Genomic DNA, 16,400 nt, shown 5'->3' with positions numbered 1-16,400 from the left:
GGTCCTGATTGACAAAGATGGCAAAGCCTGCAGGTAACACTTTACAGCAAGCGGCGAAGTTGATTTGTAGTTTAACCCTTTGGGGGGGGGGGGGCTAAAGTGGTGCCGAACAGAAGGGTCAACCCTCTGCCGCAGAAAACGACTCTAACATTTCTAACAGAATACAAGATACTAAAAAAGTACATTTTTTGAAATCCAAATCTGCTTCAGTCATATTGTAATCTGCCAATGGGTGCTTAGGGCTACAGATAAGTCACGCCCATCACACAGCCCTTTTTTGGCCTTCTCTATCTGTGCAGATCACGTCACATTGGGAAAGAAAGTATCCGCTCCCTGCCCACATTTGGCGACTTCAGCTCTCATACGGGAAGCAAAAACAAAACGTAGACAATGGGGGGGGGGAATCCATCACCACATTGTCTGGGTTTTTGTTGTACTGTACAGCTTTGCGAGACTTTTTGGTTTCAGTTCAGACCAAAAAAATCCCACCCGAGACCAACAAGAAAGCAGACAAGGAAAGTGGTGGTGTTGGATCTCCCCCATCCATCACCATCTTGTCTGGTTTCTTGGTCTCAGTTGGGCCCAAAAAACTAGATAAGTCCCAAACAGCAGTACAAGAAACCAAACAAGATGGTGATGGATGGGGGAGATCCAACACCACTACTTTCCTTGTCTGCTTTCTTGTTGGTCTCAGTTGGGACTTTTTGGTCTCAACTGAAAGCAAAAAGTCTCACAAAGCTCTACTAGTCCCAAACAGTAGTACAAAAAAAACCAGACAAGGGAAGTGGTGTTGAATCTCTCCCCCCCCCCCCCCATTTATCACCATCTTGTACTGCGGTTTGGGACTTGGTCTCAGTTGGGACCAAGAAACCAGATAAGTCCCAAACAGCAGGACAAGAAACCAGACAATGTGGTTCTATTACCAAGACATGCAGGTCATAGGTCAAGGTTTTTCCTATGGATTTTTTTTTTTTTTTACAAAAAGCCCTTTAAGCTGAAGGTTATCTTCAAGAAGGGGGTAATGATACAATTTCACTGCAGGCTTGTCAGTTATTATAGAAAAACACATAGAGGTCTATAGACCCAGGCAGAGTAACGAGAGTGGTCATGGTATTTGTAGTGACTGAGCACTGCAGGGGGTGATCATTTAGATTTGCTGTCAATGGTGGAAAGTTTGGTTTTGTTTCTTCTAGCAGCGTGATAATAATACTCGATCACAGGGGTCTGCCCGATACATTGTACCAGAATTTACCTCGTGTCAGTCCTACATCACATAACAAGAAACAAAAGCAAATTAAAAAAAAAAAATTATTACAAATAATTCACACAGAAATTCATCCGGGTTCATCGGTTTATAGTCTTTTTTTTTTTTTTTTGGAAGCCACAGAATGACACGAATGATCATATGATAGAAGGAATCATATCACACGAATGAGCATAAAAAAGTATTACGTATAGAAAGAGAAGTAACTTCTAACAAAAACAAAAAAAAAAAAAGTGATTTTTATGCAATTCCTATTGAAGAGAAGGCAAACAACGCTCTGATTCGCAGTTGAATTGTCGGATCTATACAGCAGCAAGTTAAAAAGTGTCTCTCCGACAGATCTACCATTAGAAAAATCTGATTAATAATGCCGGCTGAGGAGAAGAATAATGGTACAATCCAGCTGAGGAGAAGAATAATGGTACAATCCAGCTGAGAAGAATAATGGTACAATCCGTCTATTTCCAATCCCATTTTCCCTTTCACTACATCCTTTTTATGGATAAAAACTTCCTTAGAACTACAGTCAAGGAACAGTTAACTCTTAAAGGGATTTTGGTCTTTGTACAGCTCTTCTAGATGCACGTTTTTAAAAGATGGCTAGACATCGTCCAAAGTTGATCAAAAGCGAGGAGTTCAACTACGATGATTGTTCATTAGGATTTGTCCACATCTGCACCAAAATCTAATAAAATAACACTCCCTATTATTCCCCATTATCGTCAGTAGGGTTTTTAGGGCACTGGTGGGGTACTTTATTTCACATACTGGGGGCTTCTTATTTTTGCTCCTTTAACAGAGCACAATAGAGAAGTCAATGTAAATGTGAAGTTTGCCTAAAATGGGTATTCTGGTAAGTTACTCACTGGTGGGAAAATTACTGGTTGATCTGTCCAACTACTGGGACCCCCAATAATGATAACAGGGGGCCCTGTGTGCCCTATGTCAACAAAGCTGCAGGTCAGACCTCTGTGTTGCTGCTGTTCTATACATCGAGATAATTAAAGTCACTGCATTTATAGGTTACCTGCAGCTTTAGTCTAATAGGGCATCGAGGCTTCTCCCCCTCCACCAGTGATTTGTGGGGGTCCCAGCAGTCATATGATCACTTGTCTCCAACCTTGCAACTTTGATGTGTATGACCACCTTCAGGGACAGTGATAGTAGACACAAAATCGGTCCAATCACTGAAGGCCACGCCTACAAACCAATCCCACTTACAGCCTTAGTAATTGGATTTTTGAGACTTGGAACACCTTAGAACATTGCGAGACATCCATTCTTGTTTACACGGAGCCCAATATTTGGTGTAATCCAAATTTATATTATTAGGAGGGGTGTGGGGTTGCTTCTTAATACAGCCGGTCCCCTACTTAAGAACACCTGACTTACATACAACCCCTAGTTACAAACGGACCTCTGGATGTTTGTTTTATTGTAGCCTAGGACTAAAGTACAATAAATTACCGTTATCAATGGTGCCTGTAATTAAGATTTATTGTTTATCCTGGTTCTTATGACAACCCGACATTTTTAAAATCCAGTCGTCACAGAGACAAAAATTTTTTTGTCTGGGGTTACAATAATAAAGTATACGGTTCCGACTTACATACAAACTCCACTTAAGAACAAACCTATAGAACCCTAATCTTGTATGTAACCCGGGGGCTGCCTGTACAAAAATAAAAAGTTTGCATAAAACCAAAGTAGTATTAGAGATCGACATGTCACATGACCCATTATAGAGGCTCCACCCCCTGGACACGAGTGGTTAGAGATTCTTTTTCGTTTGCTAAAGAAAATGTTTATTTCCACTACAAAAGGAATCGACACATCAAGTATATACAGTGCAATATCACAAACCGCAGTCATGTCTATAAAGAGCACTGAATTTCACAAGTCAATCCTTTTTCACCACCTATTTGAGAAAAAAAAAAAAAATCTTCCCCCCCCCCCCCCCCCCAACAAAAACCAGAGCCACAGTTAGGCTGGGTGCGGTACTGCGGTTATTCCCAACTTCAGTAAACAGGGATGATTCATCCAACCTTTAAACAGCAGGACACCATTTTTACAAAAAGCAGCCATTCCCCCCTCCATCTTGTACAACCCCTTTAAACGTTGTTTCATCTTACAAAATGGCAACCTTGAGGTTCACGTTAAAAGGACATAAATAAAATGGTGGAGATAACACAGAACTTTATCAGACATTACTAGACGATTCTAATGCTCCCCACCCAAGGCACGGAAACGCCTTGAGCAGCGCATCCAGGTGTCGCCATTACTAAATTTCAATGGGCTTACGAGACCCGCTCCATAATTATAAGACCATATGAAAATATTCACTACAATGTCAGGAAGGAATGGTCAGACAATGGAAATTCTACAAAAATAGACATTTTTTTTTTACTGGTTTCTTGCCAAATGGGGGGGGGGGGGGGAAATACTGACTGATAAAAATACAAAAAGACTCGAGCAGCATTTATTACGGTAATTTCCAATATATAATTGAGGAAAATCCACCTTAAAAAAAAGAGACCATCTGATAGGACAGAGAGCGTTTCATTTTCTAGAAACCCTTTGACACCCTCACTGAAGTTTTCCACACATTTGGGAGGAGTACTGCCAATGGGCGTTGATTTCCCTTTAAAAATTTTTGGTTGGTCCAAGTCATAGACTCCACCAAAGGCACACAGACACATCATTCGTGGCCTACCACTCTCAATATGGATTTCTACAAGGTGACCAGGCCGATGGGGAACGATGCATCAACCTTTATAGGTCATATTTCCTTTATAGTTCGACGATTTCACCAAAGAGGATGTAACCATTTAAGGAATTTATCCCCATTTTTATTTATGACATACACATTCTATATACCCTGTATGCAACATATATTGCACCTTTAAGGAGTTGTGTGAGGTGAGAAAATTGGGTGCAAATTTTACCTCAGAAACTGCGTTCTACAGGTTTGTTTGGTATCACAGTTCTATTCCTTTTCCATGAATACCTGTAATACCCAAAACTTCCTGTGAAAATGTTTGGCGCAATTTCTGGAATTGTTATATTTTGTCACAGAAACCCCTTTAATAACTAACATTAAAGATGGGGTTTTCTTAACGCCCCATCACATAGGCAGAGAGGCATTTGCCCATTATAGTATGGATGAAGCAGATGAGACTTAAGGCCCCTTTAGGTAATAGATATTCCTTATAGTTAGGCGGCCATTTTGGAGCCTAGGCCATATTTTGTCTAGGTCATTCATAAAGTGCCTCAGTAATATCAGCGATTCACAAGGAATTTAAAGGGGTTGTCAGAAAAAAAAAAAAGTGAAAATATATCTTTCAGTGTTTAGAGATTTATGGGATTCAATCAGATCACATGACTTTCAACATGAAGAAATGAAGGGTTTAACATTAAAATAATAGTGAAAAAAGAAAAACAATAAAGACTAAAATTGGATTAATTGCCCATGGCAACATTTTTAGCACATATTTTTCATTGGTCCATACCAAAGTAGAAACCTACACATCCCCCACTTCCATACTCTACCCTACTGGCTATTACAGTACTAAAATATATCCATAGCAACCAATCACATTACAGTTGTTAGGTTTCTGAGGTAAAAAGTAAAATGAAAGCAGCACAGTCATAGGTCCATGACAAGAAAGGGGACCAAAAATCTAAAATTGGTTGTCAATTGTTGTGCTAAGACCCATAAGCACCTCAAGTGAGAAGCAACAATGGCCAATTGCTTTCCTCTAACCACGTGTGATGTCACTTTCGTTACACAGTCTATCAAGGTACTAAAATGGAGGAAAGCCACAAAACTGACAACAAAATGGCCGACAGGGAACTGTACACCACCGAGTGCCAAGATAGCCGACAGGGAACTGTACACCACCGAGTGCCAAAATGGCCGACAGGGAACTGTACACCACCGAGTGCCAAGATGGCCGACAGGGAACTGTACACCACCAAGCGCCAAAATGGCCGACAGGGAACTGTACACCACCAAGTGCCAAAATGGCTGACAGGGAACTGTACACCACCAAGTGCCAAGATGGCCGACAGTGGACGGAAATTTTATTTTTTTTTTGCCTGTTGAAATGATTGTCGTATTATATTTTTTCTCCTGTTTAGTACATCAAAACCTTACAATGTTCTTGAACGCCCTCTTCAGATCCTTCTGTAACTTCACTTACTTGACCCCAATATCACTTCAAAACAACCTGCTTCAGGATATTTTCTCAGATTAGTTCTTATTTTTTTTGTTGTATATAGTTTTGTCAAAAATGGAATAACGGAAATGACTGTCTGTATAGGGGGGAGGGACTCGCTGTGGGCCTGTCAGGCCTCGTGCCCTGCTCATTGGTTCCTCAAGTAATGACGTCACTAAAACGGGAAAAATATTTTCTATAAAAATTCCTTTAAAATAGCTTCTCATCTGTAAAGAAAATCTTTATCGGGAAGGTTATGGTTATTGTGGATTTATAAGATTTCTATAATACAACAGAGTCTGACAGAAATACCATGTGATCCAGAAATCTGTCTAATAAAGGTCAGTCCGAGGCCTGTGACAAGTTGTCACGTGGAATGGAATGGTTGGATTTTTTACCACCTCGAAACTTTCTATAGATGGGCGACGCTCCACCGATTCCGACACAGTTGGGAATAGTGGGGGCTAGAAAAAAAAATTCCAAGAAATCTTTGTGGTTAACTTAAGTACCCAATATGCTAATTAGGCCCTTTGCTATGAGGTGGGCGGCCCAGGACCGCCCAATTGTCAAAAGAAAGTATAAACCTACCCACACCAATTTCTCGGGAACAGTAAGGACTAGAGAAAAAATTCCAACTGTGCTGAAACCAATGCGGTGGTGCCCATTAAAAGATGCAAAGAGTTGGAGTAGCTGGAAGTAATGAAAACACCACTTTAAAAATTAAAATAATATCCCAATTATTTGGAAGCTCAACCCCATTATTCAGAAGCCCTTGTGACCCTCATCTTGCCTAGCGACTCCACTGAGCGCCTCTGCATAGGCAAAATATTTAAAGGGGTTGCACGATTACACTAGCGCCATAGTCTTTTACGAGGATCAGTGGAGGCCACCCCCCCCCCCCCCAACTACATTTTTGTAAATGCCATTTTAAGGAAATGCAAAAAATTTCCATTGTGTCGCATTAATATAAGGTTTCTATGGATAATTTTTAAAAAAATTAGCACACATGGCTGACAGAATCACGGTACATGTAATAATGAAGGTTCCTACTTGACACGATCATTTCACGCCGATCGATTATTTCACCGTCTCCGGGGACAGACATTACAGGAGGAGCGACATCACTGACAACGTCGTGTAGGCTCCGACCACAAAACGCAACCTGCACTATATCAAGTCTTCTCATACAAAGAAATAACGTGAGGAGCGAGTGATACAAATTTCGGCATCGTCAACGGAGGGGCTTCAGGTACCACCGCAAAAAAAAAAAAAAAAAATTAAATATTTTTTTTTTTGGGAACTAAAACCATAAATTACTGGAAAAAAAAAAAATTGTAATCGTAGTAGTGGCTACCAAACTAAAGCTACATCATGACTGCATTTTATTAGAATAGAAGATTTCACCCTACTAAAAAAAATTTAAAAAAAAAAAGAGGGAAAAAAAAAAAATGAGGGAAAAAAAAAAAAAAAAAAAAAAAAAGGCAATCAATCAAACTTCATTAAACGCAAAAAAAAAAGATCCAAGTTCGAAATCAGTTTAAAAGACTACGCGAAAACCCAAAAACCGTCATCAGTTTCCTTGCAGTTGTCAGTAATGGAGTCTTCTGGGAGGTGACATCCGGATTTTAACTCCTAGACAGTACGGTTGGGTCGCGTTCATACCAAATGGACTTGTTCTACCCATTCGGTGGAAGGTTCAGGAGTTCTACTGGAGATATCTTCAGAACTGGTCATACTGCTCGTGACGTCGTTGAGGTTGTGTTCATCGCTCTGCGACGTCGCTTCCGTCTGAGGCGCCGTCTCCTCGGAAGTCGTTTCATCCGTTCTCGTCTCAGGGTCTTCGTGAATTAGCGAGTCCTGAAAAAGTGCATGCTCCTCGGCAACCTCTTGCACGGGCTGGTCGCTGTTAGTCCCTGGTAGTAGGTCAACGTCAGTTTCCGAGTTCATGGAAGGAATAAGGGCAATGCTTTGAGGATTCATGTCGTGAAACCAAGCCATAATGTTTCCCAGAAGGTTCTCGCTCATGTTAGGATCTTGACTGGAAGAATCAAGGTCGCTACTGGAGGTTGGCGCATCGGTGAATGAGTGTGAATGGATTCGCTCGGATGTATACGGGTCATTACTGGCTCCGAGCCGGACCAGGCTCTCACCAAGTTCTAACAGTTCCGAGCTACTGAGTGCAGACCTTGGGTTCTCCACACTTAGTGGGGAAGGGTCCAGCCTGGTGGGCAAAGATGAACCTATGGCTCCTAATGAAGACTCGTTATTAAGAAACTGTCTTGTTTCTTCATCAACGTTGAGACCAGATTCTTGCAAAGACAACTGAATAGCCAGAAGGATGTTGGGGTCATCATCATCTAGGGAGCTCAGGGCCTGAAAGTCAAATGACCCAATAAGTCTACATACTAAATGGATGCAATCAAAAAAAGAGAAACAGCAAAAAGGAGGAGAATTGAGAACTTTATTCAGATGGGCGTCTAAAAACTCACCGTGGATGTGCCGTGTCTTCTGCTGCCACGAACCTCCAGGGTATCTGAAGGAGAAAGGAAGAAGATGAAACAAAACTTAATGACTGGGACCATCAATCCTTAAAGGGAACTGGTCATCAGCAATTAGCCTAATAAACACTACCAGAATATTTTCAAGCAGCGACACACCATCTAGTTTTCGTTTCTTAGATGGTCCAGTGTGGTGACATCGTCTATACAACCAATTTACATCTCACTTCAAAGTTGATTTTCTAGAGTCAAGGAGGAGGAGGAGAGTTTAACACTGAAGTCAGGGTGGGGAGCTCTGAAAGCCTCCTCGATCATAGATATCACAGAGTTCTGGTTAGTGATGTCGCTGGATGCAGGACCATCAATTACAGTAAAGGAAGGGGCTTTCTGAGGAAGAGAGAGCTTGACTTCAGTGTTAATATCTCCACCTCCTTGACTTTATACAACCAATTTACATTTCATTTCAAAAGTATATTTTCTGGATGAAAGATCTGGAAGTTGTGTCGTACTGGTTTATTAGGTCAATTTAAGCTGAGAGGCACCCGTTAAAGGGCGAAGGGGCCACATTGGTAGATAAAGGAATTGCAGCATTCATGGAGGGGGGGGGGGGGTGAAAGATAGATAAAAGAAAAGACAACCATATCCGCATTGGTTCCCTGGATACAGTTGGCGTTACAAAGCGACATTAGAAACAAAGGAAATGTTATGAAAATGTCCAGAACTTGGGAAACTAAAAGGGGTCATTGCAAATTAGGCCCCATCCATAGATGCCCGGAAAAGCCAGTCACTCATGTGGCGATGGCTCCATTCATATCGCATGTAACGGGGCTGCAACAGACCCCTCTTCTGGTAATATGTGGTGGTCCTGTCACCGAGACCCCTAACGAACAGCAAGTTTCTTGCACTTCTCGCAAACCGCAGATTTTCCCACTATAGTTTTGGAGTCTAAGAGTTACATTCACAAGAACGTGTGCGGCGGGGCAGGCATATGTCAGCACGCTGAGCGGAGCAGCGCAGGACCGGCGCCGTAACATGGACATGTCAATGTGTTCTCACAGCACAGTGACCGTGCTTCATAGATCTCATGTGGCCGCATATCGATCCCCATTATATACGTGTGAATGCGCCCTTAATTCCAACTATGGGCATATAGCAGCTGAGCGTGAAATATAACAAAACAATTCATCAGAAATTACCGAGTGTGTTCTCCGTGTGTTCGTCTGGATCGGGAGTGTTGCTCCGCATACCGTGCAAGTCGCGTCGCCGCTGTCTGTGCCTTCTCCGATACTGGAATTCGGCATATTCCTGCAGAAGATTCAGACACTTAAGTGCATAAGGTATCCAACTTCTATAACCTGATATACACTATGGGCGACATCATTGGCATCACATTATTGGTTGTGATCAGACACTTGGTCATGAGCGGCAGCACAGTAATTCATGTAAACAGGGATTTAACCCTTTTTACATTATGGTGAGAAAAAAAAAAAAAATTCATAGAAAATTAATGTAAAACTGATACATTGATAAATCAAGACTATGCGCAGACAATAAAGTGACTTCCCAGCTAAATTGCCTATATAGGCAAGTGAAGAGGAGGGTATACCGACCTGACAAAAAAAATATCCTCTTACCTCTGGGGAAGCAAATCCTAAATACTCCCAGTCCCATGTTCCTCCAGCGAAACTGAAAGACAATAGAAATGGATTAGTAGATTAAAAATTGGCCGCCATATGCTGCAAGTTACATATTTATATGCAAAGGAGCATTCAGGTGCACAGTGGGTGTGGCCATGAGGTCGGGTGCACCCTTTCTTGCCCAGTTTCATCACCCAATGCACCGCTCCCCCAAGTGAAACTGGATTAGAGAGGTTCAGACTCCCAGCACCGATACCTTGATGACATATGTAACTAAAGAAGTGATGGCCATATTATAGAACCTATTTATATTCCCCCATTATGGCATTCTGTGGCATATTTCTCACCCATTACTGGATGAACACCTGTCTCTTTGGAGGACTTCTCCTGTCCTGCATTACATAGACAACCTATATAATGAAGTGGACACCGTGCAATGCCCCATTTCTCCTAAAGGGGGAGACGCTGGGAAACTAAACACTTCCTTACCAATTTCATCACTAATTACAGCGGATCGCTGTGGGAAAACGGTCAGCAACTTCTTTATTTTATAAAAAGCAAATGTCCAATAAACCCCAGAACCCCACAAATATTGGTGGAATAGTCATTTAAAGGGAACCTGGCACCACATTTACACATATAAAGCCAGTGATAGGTTCCCATAGAGCCCTATTAACTAACTAACACCCTTCTTTTTAGCTAAAAATTGTTCCGCCTACATCCACATAAATCATCTTTTAACTTGTATTACTTGGCATCGGAGGGGGCGTGTCCTGCTAGGTCAGCCCCTCCCATCTACGTCCTTTAGCCTCTTAATAGCAAACTGTACCCCATGCATGTATTTGACCACATGAAGTCACAGCAGCCTCCATGGACTTCTCCTCTCCATCCTCCATGAGGCTGCTGTGATTACATGTAATCACATACATGTGGTACAGTTTGCTATTATTAGAAGGCTAAAGGACCTGCGATGTCACTGGTCACATGTCATGAATAAGGCACAGTGTAAAAAAATTTACACAATATTTCCCATCTGTACTAAGAGCTTTATACGTCTGTAGTTGACAATTGTCCCAAAGTACAAGGAGGCAGAGCAGGGATTTGAAGAGACTCAGAGCTGTCAGTCAAAATAATGGAGCGTCGTTCACAGGCAGCCAGATAGAGAGAAGAGTCACAGATACCAGGCATGAGTCACAAAAGCTAATTTGCATATCAGAAAAACATCTGTAATTAAGGTACAGGGCCCCACTGGGGGCTAATTTTAGGTAATATGGGGAGGACTTGAAACCCTTGATCAGGAGGCATTGTTACTCAGGGTGGTCAAAATCTGGTGGCAGGTCCTCTAATTATTTTATAATCTCAATGTATAATTGTTATTCATCATCATGATGCAACACATTTTTATTCATCTTTGTATTCTAATTTCATCAAATAACATTCAGACCCGATGCGGTACTGATCACCGGGGTAGGCGTCTGTACAGAGAAGCCCAGGACGCTGCAGCACAACGTGACATGGACTATTTTTGGAGGTGACCTCCTGACTGGCGGTGCTATATATAGAGCCCCCCGGGGTGTAATTAATGCAAGCCGTGATCATCCCAGTGCTCCAGAGCCCGTCATGGAGAATGAAACTATGACTATGCTATCAGCGTGAGCTACACACAGCACTCGTCTCTGCTAAATTTAACTGATCTTTTTATAAAAAGGTTATATTTATTCTCAATAAAATTTCTTTGTTTTCTTTTAACCATTTCTTTTTTTAAATCAGGTAATTTTTATTAACCACCAACTTCATTTTCCATTTTCATAACAGAAAATTACAAACGTAACATGAACCATACAGATCACAATTTACATACAATACTGATAACAATAACCCTCCCATCCCTCCCCTTCCCCTCCCTCCCAAGCAAGTGAAGCAGTGCAGCGGTGTATATTTTATCAGAGTTCCTTATACCAGGAATTTTATACGTTCCCGGCCCCAACTCATAGGGCCCATACCGGGCCGACCTGCAGATCGGCATGTACCCATAAGGGCACCAGAAGCGCTAATAGGACCCTTGTGCGTATAAGGTTCGTTTTTCTCTCCAGAGGTCTATATATGGATCAGGTCATCTCTAAGCAAAGCTCCTGATGGCAAACCAGGAGTAGAGATCCAGTTACCCCAAACAGCATCAAACTTCTTAAGTACCCCTCTTTTTTTGTATACCGCTCTCTCCAGTCTAATATAATTGTTTACTCTTGTACAGAATTCTGTAATGGTAGGGACAGTGGGTTGAATCCAGTGTGATGCAATAAGTTTGCGGGCTTGGTATAGTAGTCTTGCAACAGTTAATGTCAGTGCGTTACCTTCACATGAATCCTCCAGCCACCCTAGGATGCATGTAATTGGGGAGCCCTGGAGAGTTATTGAACATACCCTCCTTACTATTTCTAATACTTCATTCCAGAATGGCCCAATTTTGACACAACTCCAAAACATGTGCATTATATCTGCCCCTTCCACCCCACATTTGGGGCACTTCGATGTATCCCATGCCCCTATTTTCTCCAGTACAACTGGTGACTTATATGCTCTATGAATCAGCAGGAGCTGCGAGTATCTATGCATCTCTGAGAGAGATAATTGGGGTGTCATTTCTAGGATATTGTTCCATTGTTCCTCAGATATTGGTCCCACATCTATTTCCCATTTGTTTTTCACTGATAAGGGAGACTTCTCCAAATGTTTACTAAGTAGTAGGTTGTACATACTTGAGATGAGCCCTTTCGTGCTCTTAGCCTGCCCCAATATTCCTAGCACAGGAAAGGATCCCACTTCTCTGACCTCATCTTTAAATTGAGTAGACCATGCGTGCCTCAATTGTAGATATTGATAAAAGGAACGATGAGGGATATTATATTGTTCTTGCAGTTGGTCAAATTGTTTAAGTCTCCCACCTTCTATTATCTTGTCCACTGTCACTACTCCTGCCGTCAACCACGTGTCAATTTCGTTAAGTTTTTGGAGTTCTGGAAAATGGGCATTGTGCCATATTGGGGTATGTTTGGTCCAACCCGAAAATCCTACACACGACTTCCCTCTGTCCCATACTTTGTATAATAGTTGAACTGTCGGAGCGTCTTTCCACTGTTTGTGTCCATCTAAGATTTGTGTAGTAGATATAGACATTGTGGCATTAGTATCATTTTTATAAGGTTACAACGACCTATTAAGGATAAGGGTAGTTTATTCCATGCGGAGGCCTTGGCTCCTGTGCGCTCTAGGAGCGGCTGAATATTGAGATGTAAATAATCTTGTGGTCTCTTAGATACTATCACGCCCAGGTATTTGAATGACTGCACAGATTGAATACATGTCTCTTCCAATCTTATTGGTTCAGGCAAGGGGTCAACTGGCAGAATCACAGATTTATCCCAATTTATTTTGAGCCCTGACTTCTGATCAAAGGAACTAATTATATTCATAACTGGATTTAGAGAAGACTCCACATCTCCCAGATAGATAAGCATATCGTCTGCATATAGAGACACCCTTTCTTCCAATCTCCCTCTACGAAATCCAACAATATTAGGAGCCTGTCTAATAAGACTTGCTAATGGCTCAATAGCCAAGGCAAAAAGGAGGGGGGACAGAGGGCATCCTTGTCTAGTGCCTCTCCCCAGGTAAAATTCCTGAGAGATGTTACCATTTGCTCTCACTCGAGCCTTGGGGGAGGAGTATAGTAGTTTGGTGTATGCCGTAAATCTGGGTCCAAAACCCATCTTGTGCATTACCATCCATAGGTATCTCCACTTGACGCTGTCAAATGCTTTGGCAGCGTCGAGTGAGAGAATTGCCCTTGCCCCGTTCCCCTTCTCTGATAATTGCAGATTTAGAAAAAGTCGGCGAAGATTAATGGAAGTTGATCTTTCCGGCATAAATCCAGTCTGGTCTGGATGTATAACCTCCGAGATCACTTGGTTCAAGCGCATGGCTAGGACCTTGGCAAATATTTTAACATCCACCGGGAGAAGGGAGATGGGTCTGTATGATTCGGGTCTGGCGGGGTCCTTCCCTGGTTTGGGGATCACTACAATTATCTTTTAACCATTTCTGATACATGCTAGATCTGAAGAAAGACACTAGAATGTTCCCATTAGGAAAAAAATACTTGTTTCTTAATGTGGTTCCTCTGTTATTCCTCCTAGAAATGTACAAGTAAATTGGCAACTTAAAAGATTGCACTGATTGGACAGAATAATCATGTGTTGGGACACGCCCCCAACTGGTAAAGCCCAGGTTGGCAATTTACTATAGTTTAGGAGGAATAACAGTGGGACAGGAAAAAGTGTTCTAGAGAATTGTTCGATCTCAATTGTGATATTGTAGGGAATGTGAGTATCTAATACTCATGTTACTTACTGGATTCTATTGGATACTGTGCCGAAACTGCAATGGAGCTTCCACATATGGATATGCTCCACTGAAGGGTTAATCCACAAGAGGATACAGAGCATATCATACTGAAAATGTGCTGCGAAAACCCAAATGTCATCTGTGGCTTTTGCCCCAATAAGAGGGTCACGGACTGACTGCACTGAGCTACAGCTCTATATCCAGACTGAACATCTACACATAACACCAGAGCACCAGGTGTCAGTAGATAATGCCGCTACCTCCGTCTTGTCGTCTCTGGAGAGTCAGCGGGAGCCACGCCACGAGCCACGGAGGCCAGGAACTCCTGACGTTTCTGCTGTACCAGACATGCAGCCCGGATGATCTTATGGCGGGGGGTGCGCAGGTAAGGCCTGTTCACCTTCTGGGCCAGGTCTTCCGTTACCATTTCTAGGTCCGTCTGTAAAGCGAAGATACACAAAAGTATATTAGAAGATATAATTACAATGCAGGACCGACTATGGGGTAACTTGAATGGCGAGGTGATGAGACTGAGCATGTGCGACCACCACCAATGGACACAGCAGATGGATGTTCTATGAGTGAACACCAGGGGACGCTGTTACAAGTATGTATCTTGACATGCGTGTATTGGACCTGCGTGTATTGCAAATACCTAATAAGCTTAAAGCCGGTCACGGTCCATCCCGTGTTTTCCAGAAGAAACCACCCATGTTGTTCTACCTTGAAAAATCCCTCTGATCATAGGATAATCTGACTATGCCATGAATTGTGGTTCTTCCCCATAATTAGCATAAAATATATAGAACACAAGACAATATGACCATGTAAATAAAATAATATTCAGTCTAAAGATTCACCTGCATTAGCTCAAAAATTTCCTTTTTTGTGCTTTTGGGTTCCAGGAAGAAACCGTAGGGATAAGAACACTTGAGGATGCGCCTGGTCTTGAGTAGCTCTTGTACGGCGTCTTCAATGAACATGGTTTCTGGGCAGCCTTCCTCCGCTATAAGGCAAGCCAGAGAGACCTATAGGTGTCAGTCCATAACAAGATTTAGGCTTTTAACCCTTCATCACTCTGGACCCTACTGCACTGAGGATTACAAACAAGAACATGGATCGCTTCTAAAAACAGCGCCACACGAGTCCACAGGTTGTGTCTGATATCGAAGGTCACCTACATCTCCAGTGGAGCCAAGCTGCAATAGTAGACAACTGCTGTTGTGTCAACACAAGTGCTCATGTGATTCTTGGATTATTAGATACAAAAAGTTGCTACCACCCTGTCGTTAGATATATGCTTGTTCTGTAATGGATTATATGGGGTCAGAAACCAGCCCAGATAGCTAGATATGTTACCTGGGCTGGCTTCTGGTCCTATATAACCCATTACAGACTGATCTAGAGACAGGCTGGTGGCATTCTACCAAATGGCTGAGCTCTGTTTCACCGAGGCGAGTGAAAAGGGTCTCTCAGCCCTTCAGGGTTGCGGAAGAGTGTGGTACCATCTTAATATTATCTGTATATCTATATATAATCACGCACATTCGTGGATCAAGATAATAAACACCCCAGGTTAAAAATTTTGATATTTAATTGCCTTCAGAATCCAAGAGGCGATAGAACTTGTTAAGGGAATATCACAGCGCAGCCATAACGTTGCCATCAGATGAAGCTGGGCCTCCAGTTCATTTGGCGACCAAATACGACCCATCTACTAGGCTTTCATTGGGAGTTTCTGGGATGCACCGTAATCTCATAACTCCCTTATGAATTCTATCCCTTTAAAGCTTGGGTCATGGGTCGTAGCAGGGTTTGTTACCAGCCAGTTTGGCCAAGGGGTGAAAATAAGCCTTTCAAGCTGGACCCCTGTGGCTAAATGTTGTGCAAGTTCTATATGTGAGGCACATAAAAACAAAAACATGGGATCCCAAACCGCAAGATTTCGATACAACCATGTTGAATCCTTACAGGAACATACATTACTGTATGCAGGTGAGGGGGTCCGTTTAAGAACTGTATACACAAAAAACAATCAGAGGGTGCGTTTTGTGTTTCCCTCTCTAGCCATAATAGCCAATTAGTGGGGAGTCTGAATATTGGACCTTTACCAGTTACATTCTGACCAATCTCATCTCTTACCTTCACTCAGAGCTCTGCTCAGTTGCTCCATCTTTTCTTTGGCCGTTTTTAGAAGACGTTGTTCTAGCTGGGAAAAGAGGACACAGAATTTTATTGCCCTTGGTGGACTGTGGCCGTGTGGCGTCCATTGAAGAGGTGCACAAGAGAAAAAAAAAAAATTGCATATAGATGTGCGTTAAATAATTTATTCAAATGTAAATTAGGAGGTCCAATCACTGCGATCAATAGCAATACTCCAGAG

At 42.2% G+C, this 16,400-nt stretch overlaps 1 protein-coding gene across 1 annotated transcript in view; it reads right to left on the bottom strand.

Moving 5' to 3' along the window:
• Positions 1-6,988: 6,988 nt before the first annotated feature.
• Positions 6,989-16,400, bottom strand: part of ANKIB1 (ankyrin repeat and IBR domain containing 1) — a 47,198-nt gene continuing 37,786 nt past the window's right edge. The window contains exons 13-19 of the mRNA XM_072154306.1: positions 16,160-16,226; positions 14,878-15,023; positions 14,278-14,456; positions 9,614-9,665; positions 9,176-9,284; positions 7,971-8,014; positions 6,989-7,854 (exon numbers count right to left, since the gene is read on the bottom strand). Of these exons, the coding sequence (XP_072010407.1) occupies positions 7,138-7,854; positions 7,971-8,014; positions 9,176-9,284; positions 9,614-9,665; positions 14,278-14,456; positions 14,878-15,023; positions 16,160-16,226 (1,314 nt within the window). The 3' untranslated portion in view covers positions 6,989-7,137. The remainder of the gene's footprint in view (positions 7,855-7,970; positions 8,015-9,175; positions 9,285-9,613; positions 9,666-14,277; positions 14,457-14,877; positions 15,024-16,159; positions 16,227-16,400) is intronic.

The sequence above is a fragment of the Engystomops pustulosus genome, chromosome 5 (assembly GCF_040894005.1).
Source record: "Engystomops pustulosus chromosome 5, aEngPut4.maternal, whole genome shotgun sequence".
In the NCBI taxonomy this organism is placed as follows: domain Eukaryota; kingdom Metazoa; phylum Chordata; class Amphibia; order Anura; family Leptodactylidae; genus Engystomops; species Engystomops pustulosus.
Note: the sequence above shows the minus strand (reverse complement) of the source record. Positions and strands in the feature narration are given on the sequence as shown.